The following is a 20,535-nucleotide window of genomic DNA, read 5'->3' on the forward strand; positions in this document are numbered from 1 at the left end:
TTTACCAATACAAATGAATTCTGATTCCGCAAATATGTAGGAGAAAATCTCTGACAGCAGCATGATTCAAGCAAATACGATGCAGCTGTATGGAAATCTGAAGGACAAATGCATTACAGAAAAAATATTCCTATCAGCTGAACTCTAGACACAGTCACATGAATACAAGTTGTAAATATCTGTTCCACATAATATATTTCTGGTAAGGGCTTGGAGGAGAAGCGTGTCTCATGGCTTAAGTGCCACTCAGCGCTTAACACCCACTCAGGGTGGCTGTCCCGCCCCTGAGTGCCTCCTCCTCCAACTGGCTTGCCTGTCTGTCCAACGGCCAGACAATCGACTTCCCCTGACCACCCCCTACTCCTTCCACTTCCTTCCGAAGCTCAGAGTGTGCAGATCCCTGCTGGTGAGCTCCCTAACAGCTGCCTGCAGCCTTTCCAGCCCTAGGGGGAGGGAAGGGCTGTCCGCAGAGTTCTTCTACCCCCTCCTCCCAATCTAGCGCCTGTTGTATTCCTGAGTATAATGGGCTTGGCCCCTAGTATTCTACATGAAACCTAAAACTCCTTCTGTGTTCCTCTTCAAAAAGATATGATGTCTTATATGTTAGACATGCAGGTTTTACTTGACTTATGTTATAACCACAGAATGTGAGAAAGAGCATTTGAAGAAAAATTATTTTCAAAGTAAGAGCTAAGTGGTTAATTCTTCTGGATAAAATACTATTGAGAAAATAAAAAAAGGGTCATCTGGACAAACTATTCAAATCATGTAGAACTCATACTATAAAGGAATATTTTGGTCACACAATATAGAATGACATGGTGGTTGGCTGCTTTAGATGACTGACAAAATGACTATCATAGATACACAGGCATATCATGACACTATTGGCACAGAGGGTACATTCTTTCAGTATGTTATTATGTCTTCCTACAGTGTTAGTTTAATACCAGATCCCTTACAGGTAATCAAAATAGTTCAGTCTATTGATTACTAGCTAATTTCCGGGATTGCTCAAAATTGGCATCATTTCACTTGGCATAAATCTGTACTGCTGTTCTTGCTTTGTCATCATTATAATTCTTGGTTTTATAAGGGTCAAGGCTTTTGGTGAAAAGGAGAGCTTGATATATGTCACAGTACAATATACTGAAAAGAAGATGTTATGTGGAAACCACAAATATGAAAGCATTTGTAGAGAATACTGTGCAGAAAAGAAGTTCTGTTATAGGAAGGCAAAACAACAGGATATTTTTAGTAATTTTAGAGACCTCCGCAACTCAGAGAAACATGATTTTATTTAAAGGGCACAAGCCAAGCCTCCCAGTCTATAGAAAATGACTCAATTGGATCTGGCTGTAGTTCCACAATTAATCTCCTGTTCATGTAATTGCAACTACATTTTGTATCTTTTCTCTGCCTTTCAAGGAATATATGCCCTACCTCAGACTCCTGTAGAAAAGAAACACAATTTCATTCATTGTTTTGTTTCAAGCAGACTTGACGTAGCTTTATTAAACACCCTTTGTTTTAATTAGGAGTAGGGTAAGGTGACCAGATTGTTCCCACTTTTGGAGGGACATCTGGGGGCACCTGGCAAATTTTACTTATGTTGAAATTAAAAAATATATATTACAATACTATTTTTGCGTTCTATGCGTTCTATGAAATTTTTTGTTGCTCCATATATAGACCAAACTTTAATCAAGAACGCCCCTGGTCAATGATGTCCTGCTTTACCAATGTTAAAATCTGGTCACCTTAAAGTAGGGAAACTTTTAATGGGGTTCATTTCTATCACAGTGCAAGTTTTCTCCACAACTTTAAAAAGCCATCACTGGCTATTAAATTGCCATACACACACAGAGCAAACACTTGCCAAGAGACTGGGGAAATTGTGCCGAACTTCATGCAGTACACTGCATCTTTAACAGTAGTTGTGGCAGAAACCGGAAGAAAGATATCAACAGCAATATGCAAAGTCCTCCTCTTGCCAAGGGACGAGAGAATCATGGTGATAATCATTGCAGGTGATAATTTTTAGAATATTTACATGCCCCTGCTAGGATTACTAACTTCTAGGTGAGGCCTAGAGTTCTCCTGGAATTACATCTGATTTCCAAATTGAACAGAACAGTTCCCCTGGAGAAAATGGCGGCACTGGATAGGCTATGTCATTACATCCCTGCTAAGCTCTCCCCAAAATCCACCCTCCTGATGTTGCCTGTCAAAAACTTAAGGAGTTTTTCAACCATCCTTACCTCCTGCCCCCAAAAGCTCACCATAATGGAAGGCCAAATCATTTTGTTCAAATATCAACTCATTTTTGGCCAGTGTGGATCTGTTCCAATTTCATATCTCCCAACTGGAGACTGAAAAGTTCTCCATTCTACAGGGTAAGAAAAGTACAATAACATACACCTAAACTTGCATTCTTGGTTTCTTTGTTTCATTTTCTAGAACATTTAGACCAAAAAAGTGTTCTGAAGATTCTAACACCTTCATACTGTGTTTGATTACTAGATGACCCCAGTGAAAAGTATATTCTCTTGCACTCTGATTTTTAAAAGTGATTTATTATTTATTTATGAAATTAGTATACTCAAAGAAATGTGAGTCCAAAAATGATTCCAGAAAAGAAACCTTTTTTCTGTTCTAATACCCATCTGCCTCTCCATTCAGAGTTCAAGATAAGTTTCATTTGAAGAAAATGGACGAAAGTTCATGGAATATCTTCAAGACATGCAAACCTTTTATAAAGTCCTCCTGTTTGCTACTATATCCTATTACATTATTTCACTGACATGCATACTGTTCATGATATAGTTTTTGTTTTTAAATTTTACTATTAAATACTGAAGCAAAGAATATAGTACTGCTTTTGCACCCAGATACTAGAAGACTTACTATTTATTGCGCCCTTCCCCTTTTCACCTGTGTGATAAGAGTAGGAATGTCCACTGGGCTCATGATTTTTTTCATTGCCACACCTCTGCTTTGTTTACTACATGTGTGAGAGATCGCATTGTTCTCTTAATGAAAATTCACCTCTATGAACATGGATATGAAAGTATTCCATATTCAAGTAAACATGTGTGGCATCTTCTGTGAGGGGTGGAGGAGTAAATGGTCGAGCCCACAGTATGATCCTGAGAGAAGGCAGGAATAAAGTCCAAACAGCTATGACAGCTATGTTATGAGAACTGTTACCTTTGGGAAGCAACAAGACTCAAGAGCCATTTTGCAAGAGAAGACAGTCAATGGCAGTACAGAAGATAATATTGGGCTCTGAACTTGTCTCACTCTTGGCCATTCCTTGAGTACTAACCCTATGAACATAGAGCCAAGAATCCTTCTTCCATCTCTAATGTCTCTTGTAAGCTATCATTCTTGTTAAATGGGCCATGTAATCTTTTCCTCAGATCCTATCAGTGCCTCTATTTGTTATTTATTCATTTATAAGAACTCATAATGTACAGAATTATATACTTAAGCTTTTCCCAGAAGTTCTCCACATTTCCAGTTTTCCATAATTTTTCTGTAGTCTTCTGGACAAGCTCCCCAGTTTTCAAGGAACCCTTGTAGAAGTTCTCCTGCTATTTTTTTAAAAAAACCTCTAAAAATTGCCATCTTTACTAAATGAATATAATATTTGTGTGAAATGAATGTTTGGACACATTCCTTACTTTGATAAACTACCTGGTCCTAAACAAAGTATTCTGTATTATATAATGTCAGATTTACAGCTGTACTCAAAACAGAAAAAACATTACACCCTGGTCATAAAGTAATCCACTACACTGAAAAGTCAGTCTAAAGCTGCAGTCCTAAGGAAACTTTCCTGGGAGTAAGTACTATTGACTAACATGGGGCTTACTTCTGAGAAGGCCTTCTAAGGACTGTTTACTGAGACTCTCCTGCTCAATGATCATTTTCCTTTCCAATGTAATATGTACATTGTCAACATAAAAATAACTTTGAAGCTACAGTTTATCAGATCTAGAGTTTCTCCAGTGAAGATGGTCCCTCTTTCTTCTCAATATTTAATCAAACAGACCTTCTGTCTGCTGTTTGCAATCTTATCTCTTTGCATGCACCCCAAAAATATTCCATGTACCACTTTGCTCAGTTCCAGATTTCTCTCCGCATCAACTTATATCCAGTTAGTGCTACCCAACAGAAATGTAAAGGTAGACATATTGCCATTGCTCTAGGTGGCCACCAGTTGACCCAACAAATTTAAATAATTAGAAGAGGCATTTTCACACCTGTGTTTACAATCACAAGCTTCTATGTTTATCAGGTGCTGTACTTTCTTTAAACTCACCACTGCCTCAGGATCTTTACTATCTTCACTGTTGCAGCCATAGTAGTCCATGAATTTCTCCACATCCTGTATGTTCCCTTGCAGTCTCACACCTTTATCCGTGTGGCAAGTCTGGCAGAGGGGTGCATTGCCCATATCAATCCTCCAGTTAACTCCTGCAAGTGGGGCTGAGTTTGCAGCGTCCAGAACACACCTACTGGGCAGATGACTTGACACAATCCGGGAGGAGAATTGCTGCCCCTATAATCTGCTCCCTTCGCTGGAGTTTTCTTTCAGCTGGCTGTCCCGAGTCAAAAAGAAACCTCAACAACTGCACAGCGCATTCAGTGACCATTTCCAATTCAGGCACAGCCTGTCTATTTTTACACCTACCAGGCCAGCTATGCATGTAAATTGACTGGGGAGGGGGAAGCTGTTTTCTAGCACACAGCCCACCAGACTAGCACACAGAGTTAAAGTCCCACTGTGTGAAATGCCTCCACATGCAAGGGTTATTGAATTACCCAGCTGCATGCCTTTGAATGTTTTGATTTCCCACCCCCACCCCTCTCAACTGCTATCATTGTCCCACAGTGCTTACCCAAAACACTACATTTCAGAAGGCTGAACGCTAATGCCTTGGCGCTTTCCATATAAAAGGGTTAAATGTCAACTATTCAGTGTTTATCATGCTACCAAAACATTTCCATATTCCTCTTGTAGCTTTCAATAAAAATGTTTCCACATGGTTTTTTATATGAAATGCCGGCATAAATCTACACTTTGAACTTGTTTTAGGCTTAAGAATCATATTTGGGATTTTTTCCTGTCATTTGATATAATTATGGTATTTGAACATCACTTAAACTACTTGTCTAAGCAATCATTTTTTAAAAAATGTGTCTATTTTATTGTTCCCCACCACTACTATTGTACATTTACTTTCAGAGGTATAAGGGGGGAAACAGTCATGTTTTCATATCAAAACTGCAAAGAGAGTTTGCATGGTATACAAACTTATATTATTAATGATGAAATAAATTCAGAAGATACCAAATACATACGCAAAATAACTGTCAACAGTTTCCCCTCAGCTATTTTGACAAACATTTCGAGTATGTCCTACTTTTTGTACAAAGTTCAGGTGTATTTCATTTTGGAGATTCAATTGATATTTAGGACTCTGCTGTCATCAAGTCCCACATTTCTGTTCAGCTATTGATTTCTACCATCGCGCTTCACATCAGCCAGAGTTTAGAAACAGATCGTTGTGTTTTTCACCCGTTAGGATTACTGACCCATGTGGAATTCTCTCCCATGTCAATTATGTCAACTTGATTTTAAATGGCTCTATGCTTCCCATCCTCCCCAACTGCAAAACTTTTGGTATGTAGATGTTTCATGTAGATGTAGATTTCTGAATAGCAGTTCTTATGACATAGCTAGGTATGTTAACATGGCTCAATAAATTTGACTGGAATGTCATAGAATCGGCTGAAGTTGAATCCAGCCAAACCAGAGGTCCTCTGGCTGGGCTGGCACATTGAGGAATGGGTGATACAGCTCCCATGATTTCACATTTAATGCCAGTACCTAACATCAAAAGCTTGGGTGTGGTCTTGGACCCTTCATTAACAATGGAAACCCAAGTCATTTTTCCATCTATGTCAGGTGAGGCATCTTGCCCCATATCTCACAGAGCTGGATCTAACTAGTGTGATTCATGTGACCACTTCTAGACTAGACTTCTACAACTCATTCTATGCAGGGCTGCACTTGAGATTGCTCCAGAAACTCCAACTGGTCCAAAATGTGGCTGTACAAGTCCTGACAGGGGCGACAAAGAGTAGTACATTTGAGACCAGGTAGTAATTATTCAACTCTTCAGGATCCAGAGTAGATTTCTATCAAAATCACAAGATGTCATAGTCCCATTGTATACGGGACTGGTCAGACCACACCTGGAGTACTGTGTGTAGTTCTGGAGGCCTCATTTCAAGAAGTACGTAGATAAAATTGAAAGTGTACAGAGGTGAGTGACGAGGATGATCTGGGGCCAAGGGACCAAGCCCTATGAAGATTGGTTGAGGGACTTGGGAATGTTCAGCCTGGAGAATAGGAGGTTGAGAGGGGATATGATAGCCCTCTAAGTATTTGAAAGGTTGTCACTTGGAGTAGGGCAGAATGCTGTTCCCGTTGGCTGCAGAGGAGAGGACACGCAGTAATGGGTTTAAGCTACAAGTACAACGAAATAGGCTAGATATCAGGAAAATAATTTTCACAGTCAGAGTAGTTCAGCAGTGGAATAGGCTGCCTAAGGAGGTGGTGAGCTCCCCCTCACTGGCAGTCTTCATGCAAAGGTTGGATACACACTTTTCTTGGATGCTTTAGGATGCTTAGGACTGATCCTGCGTTGAGCAGGGGGTTGGACTAGATGGCCTGTATGGCCCCTTCCAACTCTATGATTCTATGATTCTATGATCTGGTTCAAAGGAGTTACTCCATGTGAATGCTTTCCTGCCATGGTATTGGGTTCCATTTACAAAATGGTAGAGATAATTCTGCATTTTGTCTCCCCTTTGGGACTTTTGAAGCCACACTGTAGATTTACAGTTGATGCACCTGACAGAAAGGCAGCCACCGAGGTCCTCTGCTGACTGCATCTTCCCATGAAGCTTATTTTCCACCAGAAAACCACTGAAGCTTCATAAGAAACTAAGATTGTAGGCTAAGTAAGAGCACAGTGGGTCTCTGTGGAGAGGAGACCCACTATTAAAGCAACTCCTTTCCCTCTCCATTCTATGGACTTGCAGGCCCCAAGAAACTGTGGCAATTAATGGGACAGCCAGCCAGCCAGCCTGGCCTGAAACAACCCCCTGTTCCAGAAGAAGATGTAGACAAGTCATAGACTTACAAATTATTGTATAAGGTAATCTACATCATTAGAGAATTACAAGCATGGGGACCCACAAGAACATTGCAGAGGAGTGGAAATCCTACTCCCCTGGACCTTGACTGCCCACAAGGCTCCACACTGGGCTGCCACCTCATGTTTGAGCCAGGACATGTTGCCCCATCGATTCCTGCTCCCGTACCGAGGAGCATTTGGCCCACTGCACCTCGTCCACCCTGGATTTGTGTTCCCACATGGGAGACAGGGCAACAAGTTTCTGCCACACTGTAGGGCAGTGTGGGCCTGTTTTTTAAAAAAAATTAAGAATGCGGTATTGTGTACCAAAACATGCCAAAGGTGGCTCCACCACTCTGTACAGCACAGCAGAACTGCTGAAATTTTTGTTTCTTCCAGGATGCCATACTTCAGACGAGGGTGGGGAGCAGCCTGGCTAGGACTGCCCAACTCTTTCACAGCCACATGTCCCAGGCCCAACACAGGCCTCATTGCTGCCCAGGGCAAAAAAGGAAACAAAGTATTATCCGCATTCTTTTGCCACTGGGCAAATGAAGGCGTAAGTTGGGCCAGGCTTGGGATGGCCCCGGGCTGGCACTGACATTATGCAGAACCCAGAATTTGTCCTGACACCAGATGAGTGGGGAGGCAGGACAAATTACAGGTGTGGAAAAGGTACTGCTCTTCCTAGACTTTTCCTCTTGTACCTCAGCTTCCTTTCCTTCCCCCACCTCCTCCTAATCTTGTTCTTCTCTGTAACCATAACCTTCTTGCTTCTTCTCTCTCCTTCCTTGCCACTTCCACTTCCTCTACCTTAGCCTACATTTCACAGTGAAGGGGGGGCGCACCGAGCAACAAGCTGTACAACTGTACATAACCCATGTATGTATTACAAACTTTGTTTTTAAAGGCTACATCCTATACAGGAGATAACTTTGAGAGAACATTGTAATAGAATTCTACTGGACACTATATATAACACAATTTTAAAGATCTCATATAATGGGAAAGGATATCCACAGAATCTGTTATAAAGACGGCAAATCAGTGATAAAGACGGCTAACAAGCACTCCTTTCAAAAATGACTTGCAGATGGTCAAGATCTATATAGATACCTAATACAAAGAAAGGGATAAGCTTTCTGCCTGTGCTTTTAGAACAGTATTAGGTTTGTTTGTCAAACTAGTTCTAAGTCATTAAGGACAAAATACTCTGAAAGCAATTTTTTTTTCATCTTCTGCCAAACTTAGTCAAGGCACACCATTCATTCAAACTAAGTATATTTTTAGTGACTTAGGTTTCAAAGTCCTTATGCAGGGTTCCCATGTTCTTGTTAGTAAAGCACTTGTTATTTGGATCTGTTTCTCTGATAGTTCCTATCAGATAGAAGTTGAGAAACCAAACACAGAAGCTATTTGTTATAGTACTCTGTTCTGTGAGGCATTCTAAGTGATAAACAAATAAATGTATATAGTTGGTTGCTGCCGCCCGCCCCCAACATAAGCTTATGCCCTTAAACGATTAAATTTCTGTGAATTCATTTTATTTACTATGGAGTGTATTAATGTTCACTTTGTGTGACACTGTAATTTTAAAGTTTTTTTGTTTGCCGCGTTGTGAACGGCACCATTAAAAAAAAAAAGTCCTTGGTCAGGAACCGGGTAGAGGGAGGCGGGTGCAAGGGTGCAACAATGCTTACTAGACTATTGCGTTTCCCTCACCATTCGGCAAACCCCTGGTTGTTCACTGGTTGCTCACTGATGGGACATGCAATTGAGGGTGGCAAATTGAGTTTTGGTGATTTCCCTCATTGTGAGTTAAATCTGGCCAAAACTCAAGACAGCTCCTGGACAGCTTCAGGATGCAGGCAACGTGGAGGAGGCTCTAAAAGCCGCCAACATCCGGAGGCTGTCCAGGGGCAGATTCCTTGTGCAGAATCTGTCAAGGTGAATTGAACAAACTTTGGCCAAGATAATCAACAGGTAAGAACAGACAGAATTTCATGTCACTCCAGAAGGGTAATCATGGTAGTCTATTTCAGTGAAAGCAAACAGGGGTATTGCAAACCCTTTAACTTTTTACCAGCTTTGTGGATTGGCTGCAACCCACTTTCTCAGATGCATCTAGTCTCTAGCATACAAATCTGTTAGTCTTTAACATGTCACAGAACTCCTTCCTTCATAATATAACTGATTAAGGTAGTTTGGCTCCTTGATAAACTTAAGAAGTTTGTTTTCCACTGGCCTTCCCAATTTATGATGCTCTTCAGCAAGGAATCTTAAGGTTATTCAGCGAGCAATTTTAAGTGTAGGATGCCATTATGAATTCAGTCAATATTATTGTATTTTTTATTCTGACTCATGCACACTCTTAACACTGACATTTCTTTAATTTAGATTCATTTATTCATATTGATTTTGTACAACACAGAGGAGAGATCAAAGGGTCAAAATGCTGAGAAGGACACACTCCAGTACAGCAGGTGCAGAACAACTCTTGGGATTTTGGAGATGAAAAGCATCTATAAATCCATCAAAGCATCATGTTGTCATCCAAGCCATGGAATGCATAGATGCTGTAACAGGATTTATTCTTCTTAAGGGGAATAAAATAGTTTCTGTTTCTGCTTCGTGCCATTTTTTCAGCTGTCTTTTAGAAATTAGATTTTTAATTGCAAATAAACATGTACTGTTGGAGAAACATCAACCAAAGTTATACAACAGGGCAAATAGGTGGCAGGATTTTTGTATTATTTTCCTTTGGCACTTACACTACATCCTACACTGCTAAATATATCCAACAGCAAGATGTATAAATAGCTCTACTGCTGGTAACTGGGCAAATAATAATAATATGTTGCATTATTTTACAGTGCATCACAAGCGTCTAAAGCAGGGGTAGTCAAACTGCGGCCCTCCAGATGTCTGTGGACTACAATTCCCAGGAGCCCCTGCCAGCGAATGCTGGCAGGGGCTCCTGGGAATTGTAGTCCACGGACATCTGGAGGGCCGCAGTTTGACTACCCCTGGTCTAAAGCATTTCAGATACGTTGCCAGCAGTCTAATCAGCAACTCTGTATCATCAACACTGCTATAATAGTAGGTATGAGAATCATAGAAAGGGCCATACAGGCCAACTAGTCCAACCCCCTGCTTAGTGCAGGATCAGCCTAAAACATTCGTGATCTATCCAGCAGTTGCTTAAAGACCATCAATGGACAGAACTACAATTCAGTTACTACAATTCAGCCTTCTTAGCAATTGCACTAGGTACATATATTTCAAAATACAAAGAAAAGCAATATTTTGGGAAGCAGTACCAAGATATCAAACGCAGGAATTAACAAAAGCACTATCTAGCTTTTCTCTATTTTGACACATAAGACTCAAACTGAAGATGGGTATTTAACAAAATATTAAAAATAAACATGTGATTCCAAATATTTCCTTCATTGTAAAGTTACTTAGGATTAGGGCTAAATTTTGAATAAGTTATATTATCACTTCTTGTTTGACCATATGAGACCACCATTCTTTCCTAACCATGGGATGCATAAAAGGGATAAGTGATCTTGAAAATCATGCTAACACAACCTAATTTGCACAATGGCTTAAAACCTACATTTCCTCTAGAATGTCCTGAATGAAGAGGCTAGTTGTTAGATACTGTAGAAACTACAATTTATTCTCAAGATCCCAGAAACAATAACAGTCATGACAGACCAATGGTCTAGCCAGTGTAAGGGCAGATTTATGTGTTCTGTGAGTTTTCAACAGAAGGATTAATCATTATAACTCCAAGGTTTCAGGGAAATGTTTGGAATATGGGCCTTAACTTCAGTGCCATAGATACAAATGGATATGAGCTATACTGAATGCACTATGCATACCACCTTTGCTATTACAACTTTTCTTGCAATGTTGTTCAATCTTTTCTCTAATAATTTATGTTAGCTGGTCATATATTAACTCACTGTTTTACTTAAGACACTGAACTAGAACACAGCAATGTTCCATATGGAAAGTTATTTTACTCACTGTATTTTAAAGTAAGATCTGTAAATGCAGATGACCATAAAATGCCCTAAAATCTAAAGCATAAAATGAAAAGCCCTCCACTAAAAAAATCAATAATTACAAATGCTTCCTTAAAATAAAAATCTCCTAAATTCCATTTCTATACTCTAAATTGTTTAGAAGATTAATCTTGCCAGTTCTAGAGAAAACAAGAGTTGTCAATCCAAGAGATAAAATATGTTACTTCATCCAGTGTGAAAATATGGAAATTGCTCAATTAATAATTGCCTAGAAATTCTGCAACATTAGAGGCAGAAGAAGAATGTCTTTTGACAAGGAATACTTCATTCTCTTATTGAAATTATATAACGACCAAAGCATCCATCTAAAATCTCTGTTTTACATGAGCAACTCTCGTTGGTGATCACAGATCCAGCTGAGCTGCAAAAGAAATGGTCCCTCAGAAGCAAGAGTTACATAAAGAACTCCCAAGTGTAAGCACAGAGGAACACTGGCATTTTATCAGCTTCACAGGGGAAAGCAAAAAAACAACAACATAACACTTCCAAGAGGGAAGAGGCTTGCATTAGAACTTCAGTTCATTCCAAGGTACAATACATGTAATGATTGATCTTCAGAAGTACCAGTTAAAATCCAAAGAATATCAAGCTTACTATCTTATCAACATGGAAACCACTTGTCTCTAATCCTTTTTATGGTTACGGTGTTGGAGACTGGAGAAAGGGACAGGGAATCATGAGTCTTTCCCAGCTAATCAATGATCAATTATTGTCTGTATTAGTGAGTGGGCTAATGACTAGCAGTGTCTACTAGTTGAACCAGATCCCTTGAATTCTACCCCATTTCTGCTTAACACTGTCAATTATTAAAATAATTCCCTCAAAAGTAAGGTTTTACCCATGAGTTCCATTAATAATAGTTTTTTTAAAAAAAGAATAATATCACATCGCAACTGGGCAAATGTGAAAGGAGTTACATGACATATGCATACACTGTCAATAGCACATTCATTCCAGAAATGTCTCCACATGAATTCTTATGCTTATCTGATGCTCTTTGTAATAGCCATAACCGTTCTTAAATAAACATAAACAATGATATTCTTATATCCCTTTAAAACTGATAGGGGGAATGTCTGAATTCTGCCATATGTGCCAAATCCTTTTGCTGAAGTCTCTGCAAAGCCAAAATTAATATGAGAAAAACAGGGAATTAACCATATTCTCTTCATTTATACCCTTTCATTGTCCTCCTCTGGTCCATTCTATCATTACACAATTTTGTGAGGTAGGTTAGGCCAAGAGTGTGATCAGCCCAAGGTCCCCCAGCAAGGTTCCATGGTTGAATAGAGAATTGAACCTGGGTGTACCATACTCTAGTCTGACACTATAAGAAACTGGCCACCTATATTCTTGACTGAAGATACAAATGTTGAATACCAGGCTCAACTCTATTTAATAGCTGATCTGTAGCAACAAAGCCCTTATCAAGAACATCCCTCCCAATGACCAAGCAGGCAACATTATGGTTCAGTGGCCTGACTTCTCTTATGTTGTCCATACCTCACAGTGACATGCCTCATTCTATACATCCAAATACTTGCAGAAAGGAGACCAGCAGCCATGCCCATTGGTTCAGTTCTGGAAAGCAAGAACCTCGTCACTTGGACAAGAGAGCCATGAGGAGATGACTGAGGGAAATTTTCCCTCACTATGTAGATGCCTAAGGATTTGAGAGTAAACTTGCACTTTTACCATAGCCCATGCTGTGCTTGCTAAACATGACCTCTAGTTAGGATCCAATCTGTCAAATTTATGACCAAGCCAACTGGATCACTCGTCTCCCAAGCCAACACAGAGAAGGTGGGAGAAAATGATCTTATTCCCAAGGCCTGTTAAGGAGAAGTGTCCTTAAAAAGTTCTGCTTGACCATCTGCTAGTTGCGCACAACTTTTGAAAAGGATTGGAGGGTGGATTGCCATGATGGCAAGAAACCGAAAGTGCAAAAGTAGAGTGCCAATTTGCAGGGCACCACCTCCCTAAGCAGAATCCACTTGTAGACAAAGACTCAGGGCATTTGTGCACAATGGAAAAAATAGTGTTACGCCAGCATAATGGCATAATGATAATTTTATTGCGCCTTCAGGCATTCCTCACCTTCTTGCTGTCTTGCTTTCCTTTGCCGCTTTTTTGCACTCCTTACACTTCACATTGTCTGATTGAAATGGCGGAAGAGAGCAACACATTTTACACGGGATTCTCTTCTGCCTGTCCATCAATCCAGGCAACCAATCCTCTTTCTCAAGGTTTTAAAGGGCCTGTGATGGCCACTATTTTTTTTTATTTCATCCTACTCCATTGAAATGTTAAAAAATGTCTCTTTAAGTGTAATTTCTTTCCATTGTATTTGAATCCTGACCAGGCAAGAGTATGTGAAAGTGAAGAGACACGGTGGAGACCGCTGAGGCTAGCCATGTGGCTTGCTGGGTGCTCTCCTTTCGCTCATGCCAGATAGTTGGGGGAATCCACTTTTAGGGATTCTCCAACTTTCACTATAAAATGGAGGATGTAGCTGCCAGTCTGCTACTAGGAAGTTGCATGTTGATGATGTCATGCAAAACACCAAAAAGATGGTGTCTGCAAAAGGTAAGCATTATTTTATTTTCCAGGTGCAGAAAGGCTCTTGATTATCCTGCCCATCAACAGAGTCTCACATTTCAGCCCACTAAAGAGGCACAAGGCAAATTTGCTCCCATCGGCAAATATGGAACAAGATACACTTTCAAAGGGCTTACAAGGTTTTTGAGATAGGAACCTGGCCCAAATTTTTATAGCTATTTGTTTTAAAACACAAGACTATATTCCTTTATCTGCTTTAACAGTATCCCACATGGGTTAGTACAAAGAGTTTTTTCTTGAAAGTTTCAAAAGCAAGGAAATTGATATTGTCCCATTTTCCCTATGACATTTTACCTCACTCCTTGCTAATGCATGCCTAGAATGGAAAATCTTCTAAGGGACAATAAATAAAATATCAAGTTGCTTCATAAGCTCTTCTGCTGGAAACAGGGCATGTATAAAGGCTGTTTTTAACTGGTGATGGTCATGTAAAAATCTAAACATGGATTCTGACTGGAACTACTTTGTGACAGCACTCTTTGACATACTAAGGCTACCGCCTCATTGCAGTAATGTCCTTGTGAGCAAGGAGTTCTGTGAAGTAGTGGGCTTATATTAGCATAGAAGCCACAGCTGCATGATCCTTTTGAACTTAGCTGACTTTGGGACCCAAGGTGGAAAGAAGGTAGAATGGAAGGAAGTTATGAGGTGGATGAATATGAAATAGGGAGAGTTCAGAACAGGAACTAACTCAGTTTGGAAGCCTCACCCTATTACGAATCAGGCCTGGGGTTGCAAAATCTTGGAAGGCAAGGGGTGAGGTATGAGGCTGATCCAGTCTCCATCCACTCACAGGATGAGCTAATGCAGTGGTGAAACCTAGGAGGATCGAGGAGTAGAGATTGTGTACCCAGCTCTTCTGGCTGATGTATCAGGAAGGAAATGAAAACACAAAAAGGAAGCCCGGGAGCTACAGTTTATAGAGAAACTGCTTTTGAAGCACAAAAACATATTCAGCTGAAAATGAAAATGTGTGGCTGTTGTAAAGGTCTTAAAGATACGTGCAGCAAATTCATTTGTTTTAGAAGGTGCTAAAAAGTTAAAAAATCACCTCTTTCCTATTATTTCCACTGGATAAACAGAAGATCATTTGGCACTTTACCAGAAGGGAGGAGGTGGTCATGCTATGAAGAACTGGCTAGTAAGGCTCAGGCCCCTCTAAATTTGGGGCTCAGTTCATTTGTCAGGAACTTACACATTCCCACTGGGGGATGGAACCCAATCCCCCTTTCAAAGCTAAACAGCACCGTAGATAAATTAGGTTTTGAATGGAAGTAACATTGTTTAGTATACTCAGGAGTGTCTTTTCCTGCCAAGGAACAGGGGATTTGTAGGGTCATCTGCTTCCTGATTAAATCAGGTTTAGGATTAATTTCTCTCAAGAGGCAAAATTTTATTTATTTTCACTCCACTTACTTAGATATTAAACTGGCAATTGATCCAGAAATCTCAAATAGCATTCTTGATTCTGTGCCTCAGCACATAACAGAATAACATCAGGATCAATACCAAAAATGTGAACACAATCTAACCTTATGGAATGAAATACTGGCTTAAACAAAGGTTCCTGAAAGATGCAGAGTCAACCAGCCATTTATTATCATGTGGCCGAACACTTATGCATTCACCAACTTCAGAAATGTCAAGCAGTGACAAGTCATTACACAATTTAGCATGGAACAAGCCAGAGAGTAAATAATTAAGTGGAGATTTGCATTATTAAACTTGGAACATCATAAGATGTTCATCAGCAACAATAATAACTTAGAACCAATGACGACCAAAGCTCTGCGGTGCATTAAAGGAGAAAAAATCTGCAGCAACCTGCGTCAGTCAGGGAGAACCCCAGCTGCTTCCTCCATCTTCTCAGAGAGCAGATCTGATGCAGAGCTACTGGACAAACCTCCAATTGAAGAAGGGGTGTTGGAAAGCAGACCCATCAACCTGTATTGGTCATGATGGAACAGCCTCATACAGAGAAGTATGCTTCTGAAGAACAGTTGTGGGGCGCCTTTATGGAAGATACCTAGCTGGACCCTATGGGGAAAATACGTTATGTTTGATAGATGGCTCTTTAGTCTGATTAAGCAGGGCTCTTACAGACTGAATTTAACCTTCTCATTGGTGGATTCTCATCTTCAACTGCACTGGGGGAAGTCATGAGTCATAAGAGCCCTGCTGAATCATCTCCATATTTAATTTCCCTTCACTATTCATTTCTGGGGAAAGTCTTCATGCTTTCCAAGGACATGGTCTAGAGCAGGCTTTTCTCAACCAGGATTTCATGAAACCTTGGGTTTTCTTAATGGGCCTGGAACACTTTCCTCAATAGGTGGGAGTTAATTAATTTTAATATCATGTTTTAAAATTTGTGAAATATTTGTTGGGTTTTAACAACCATGTATCGACCATGTATAGTCAAATTGACCCGACCCCCTCCCAAAATTACCAATGATGGGTTTGGAGGAGGTGGGAGGGGCTCTGGGTGGATGTGTACCCCTCTATGTTTCCCAACCATATTCTGCAGGATTGCACCACTTTTTGGGTTTCTCGAAGCCTGAGAAATGTTTCAGGGGGTAAAAAAGTTGACAAAGGCTGGACTAGGGTGTCTGCATCAGCAATAACCACACCATCACACATCAACCCTGGTCATATTTGAGCTGTAAATTGTTCAGTACCAACAATAACCTGTCTGCAAAAATTCTAAATTGTATACTGCAATTAAAAGGGATTCCTGGACTGGAATAAAATGTTTCAGGATCCCATAGCCTTCACTGGCAAAAGCTTGTAACTACACCATAAAATGTTGTCTAAGTAAGGAGTTCCAGGAGTTCCTCTAACTAAAGTTTGCTAAGCTTCCAAACAATAAGCCATGAGTCCTGCAATGACCTTTCTGAACTACTGTCTCTCAAAAATATAAGACCATAGCATTTACATCACTGCATCAGGCCAAAGAGCCATCAAGTCCAGCATTCTATTCCCAATAGTGGCAGGACAAATTAATTTTGAAAGCTCATAAACAGAGTATGAGGGTATTGCCCATTTCCTGATCCTAGGATCTGGTATTTCAAAATACACTGTCTATGTACATGAGGATTCCTTTTATTACCATGGCAAACACACAGAGCCAGTTGAATCTTTGGCTAATTCCCCCCCCCAACAATCTAAGTTAGTTGCTCCTATTGTATAATTGTTAGAAACACGTAAAGTAAATAAAAATCTCATGGCTTTGATCAAACTAAGTTTGTCTTTAAAATTGAACTATGTACATGTGATGAACAAGTGATGGCTAAGATGTATAGATTTGTATTAAAATTAAAAAGAACTGGTGAAAGAACACATGATAAAATGAGCAAAAAATGTTGGACATGATACGCAAATAGAGACATGGGAAAATACATCAATGAAGGGTATTAAATTTACAATGAGTTCTAACCTCAAAGAGGTTGGTATTTGTCACTAGAAAGCTTGTCTAAAATGTATACAAATATAATATTTGTTGAAAATGTGAACAACATGAAGAGATTTTATTTTCATTTTTGGTGCACATGTAAGAAGACAAAAAAAATTATAGAAATATATGTATTAATCAAGAAGTTTCTAAAGACTAATATACAAATAAAGCCAGAGACTTGCCTTTTGAGACTAATAGGAAAAGGACTTGGAAAAAAATGAACTTTGTTTTTGTACATGATTACGGCAGTGAGACTGTTATATGCTCAAAAATGGAAACGTTTGTTATCACTCCCAATAGAAGGATGATTGACAAAAATGGTTGAACTGCCAGTGGTGGCCGAAATTATCTCTTTAATTAGAGAAATAATTACTGTATTTGTTGCTAATTATAAACTTTCATAGACTTTTTGCATGATACAAAAAAAATGAAATTATGGTGTACTAGCTTCAAAGCCCATTTAAATGGGCTTTGAAAGGGGACCCTGCACAGCGAGAAGGAGGGTCAGGGGCAAGGCGAAGGGGTGACGGCTGTGCTGTCCCGCGCCAGGGACCGACCCATGGCTTTGCACCTTCCGATTGGCCCCTCTGTTGTTAGTCATTGGCCCCTGTTTCCTAACCCAGACTCAGCCCACCCCCGTTAGCCTTACTGTTTTATTTATATCGGCCCCCGAGCGGTTTACAGATGGTTTTGAGGATTAAGGGGGGAAATATGAGCATACAGAAAAAAGAACTTTAATTTCTTTTATATTATCATAGTTAATGGTAACTTGATTTATCATCATCATCATTGTAGATAAAATCAAAAGCCTCTTATTTCTCCTTTTCTTCTTGTATTTTCTGTATATTTTTCTTGAATACAAGTTATATAAAATATAAAGTAGAGATTGCTACCACATTTCATTGTACTGAACTCCATGAAATAACTGAGCATTTTAAATTTCCTTTTGACTATCCTAAACCTACTGCCAACTCAGCTTTACCAAAATACTCACTTCCATTCTGTTTATAGTCATATAAACGTCTAATTGTATACACTTTTCTTGTCCTGCAAGTTTCTCCACTCTTGAAGATAAAAGCCACTTAATTTATTACATAACCGAACAATATATGTAGGTGTTGCCCGGTCACAGCATTCTTCTCAGACACCCTGCAGGAATCAAGTACTTTTAGTGGCTCATGATTGACAGTAAGTATGACCCAGGCTTCAGAGATTTCCTGCATGAAATCTTTTGATCATTCATGTGCTTTTCAGTGAAGTCTACATTTCTTATCCAATATTTCTTATTTTTATATACTTTTCTTTATGCCTTTTTAATGTTTTCCTCTCCAGATCAAGTTATTGAATTATGAAGGCTGAGATATTTAAGGACAATGCCCTCCAAAGTTGAAACAAAGATTGAACATCTAGGCCAGAATTTTCTTGTACTATCAGGGCCAGTTTATCCATGTACTTATTTATTTATTTATTTATTTATTTATTTATTTATTTACCGCCCTCCCCATGTAGCACATGTAGTTTGTGCTATGGGCCCCGCGCTACCAGGAGCCCCACACAATCCCTTCCCCCCCATGGATCATGGATGTAGCTTCTGTCCTCCCCACTTTTCCCTCTTTAAGCACACTCAGAGTGACACCTCTTTGCACTATGGGGCTGTCTTCCCCCAGTCTGGATTTTTTGGCCAAAATTATACTTTACTAGGGCCCGACTGACTCTGCTGCTATGGGCCCCACAAATCCTTAAATCACTCTTGGCACTAAACTATTTGTTTTTAAACACCGATGCTACCACCCTTCCATAAAAATCAGAGCACCCTAATATTAAAAAGACCGCATTGAGGGATTGTGGAGAAATCCACATTCCCTTTTTTGCCACTGGATCCAACAGTGTGCATGTTGGAGCTGGGTTGTGCATTAGGGGGCATACTCGGGGAATCTCAAGTTAGGCATTGCTCCTCCCTTTCCACCCCAAGTGTTACTTCCATCATCTACCCTCGCAACCTTTTAAAAAAAAGTCCTATCACATTACAGCACAATTCCAAAGTAACAAAATAGCAACCCCGTACCCACCACCACCTTCGGTTGGCACATTTCCTTCTTTCTCTTTTTTCTTGGTTTTAGTGAGTTTGGGGGCAGTCTGTGTGTGGGGGGATGGCACAATAAAAGAGTCCACACTTTTTCATCCCCTTGTTTGTGTTGTAACCATTTTGTCTTACAACACAATCATGGTAATTAAAAAAGAAATTCAGACTTGGAGAAGGGGTGCTCAAATGAGACATAATGGCACTGGAAGATTTTTGACATATGACAATGACTGGTGAGTAAAACAAATGGTGGGAAGTTTTGTTTTCCTGTTCCTTGGCTACTCCATGTATACACAAATTCTGGGGGCAAAAAGGGGGGAACGTGAGGAAAGGGTTCCCTATGTGTTCAGGAGAGCTGGTCCATAGCAAAACACCAGGGCAGTAGACATCAGGGAAGAGCTGATAAACTGAATAGCATTGTTGTGTGAACTTATATATGGAGAAACAGTCCTTGCAGGTCTTGAACTGAGCCCAGAATCAACAAGATAGCCAGCATAGCTGCTTTCATAGAAATATTATCATACAGAATCTTTATTAGGCATTTGTTATAAACACAAAATGATCTAAAATATGGCATAGCCAGTTAGCACAAATATAACACATCAGAAACCGTGAAGAGCCATAATCTTAAAATACAGGCATGATATGAGCATTGAGTCTGATCCCAGCCACAGGTAGGACACTGCATTTTGTAACAGCTGAAGCTTTTGGAATGACTATATTGTTAGTCCCATCTACAGCATACTACAATAGATCAGTGAAGCCGATTCTGCTGAAGTGAGAACCACCTATTTATAAGATGAAAGCCCCTATCCCAGCCACATTCTGCTTGTCCATTAGCAGAGACACATTCATAAGCATTCCCAAACCTCCTCTTTACCATTTGTTGTCTCCTCCACTATTTAAAAATACAGTGTAAGCCCCACTAGCCTGAGATCTCTCCGTTTTCCTTCTGTTGTTTTGTAAAAAACCATCAGGTAAATTGATGGGGCTATGTAGCAATCATCTCCAAAAATCCTACCTCCCATCCAGAGCTCTGAGCCAATCCTTGTGATTTCAGCCTCATGC

At 39.9% G+C, this 20,535-nt stretch overlaps 1 protein-coding gene across 50 annotated transcripts in view; it reads right to left on the minus strand.

Moving 5' to 3' along the window:
* ANK2 (ankyrin 2) overlaps positions 1 to 20,535 on the minus strand; it is a 331,669-nt gene that overhangs the window by 135,592 nt on the left and 175,542 nt on the right. For 11 of the 50 annotated variants that reach the window (XM_077300516.1, XM_077300517.1, XM_077300513.1 and 8 more), the window contains exon 1: positions 4,328 to 4,599. The exons of 23 other annotated variants lie outside the window; for them this stretch is intronic. In XM_077300516.1, the coding sequence (XP_077156631.1) occupies positions 4,328 to 4,462 (135 nt within the window). In that variant the 5' untranslated portion in view covers positions 4,463 to 4,599. Of the gene's footprint in view, positions 1 to 4,327; positions 4,603 to 20,535 lie in introns of those variants that run through there. 16 more of the 50 variants (XM_077300535.1, XM_077300562.1, XM_077300534.1 and 13 more) reach the window with 8 other exon arrangements.

This window comes from Paroedura picta, chromosome 10 (genome assembly GCF_049243985.1).
Source record: "Paroedura picta isolate Pp20150507F chromosome 10, Ppicta_v3.0, whole genome shotgun sequence".
Taxonomy (NCBI): domain Eukaryota; kingdom Metazoa; phylum Chordata; class Lepidosauria; order Squamata; family Gekkonidae; genus Paroedura; species Paroedura picta.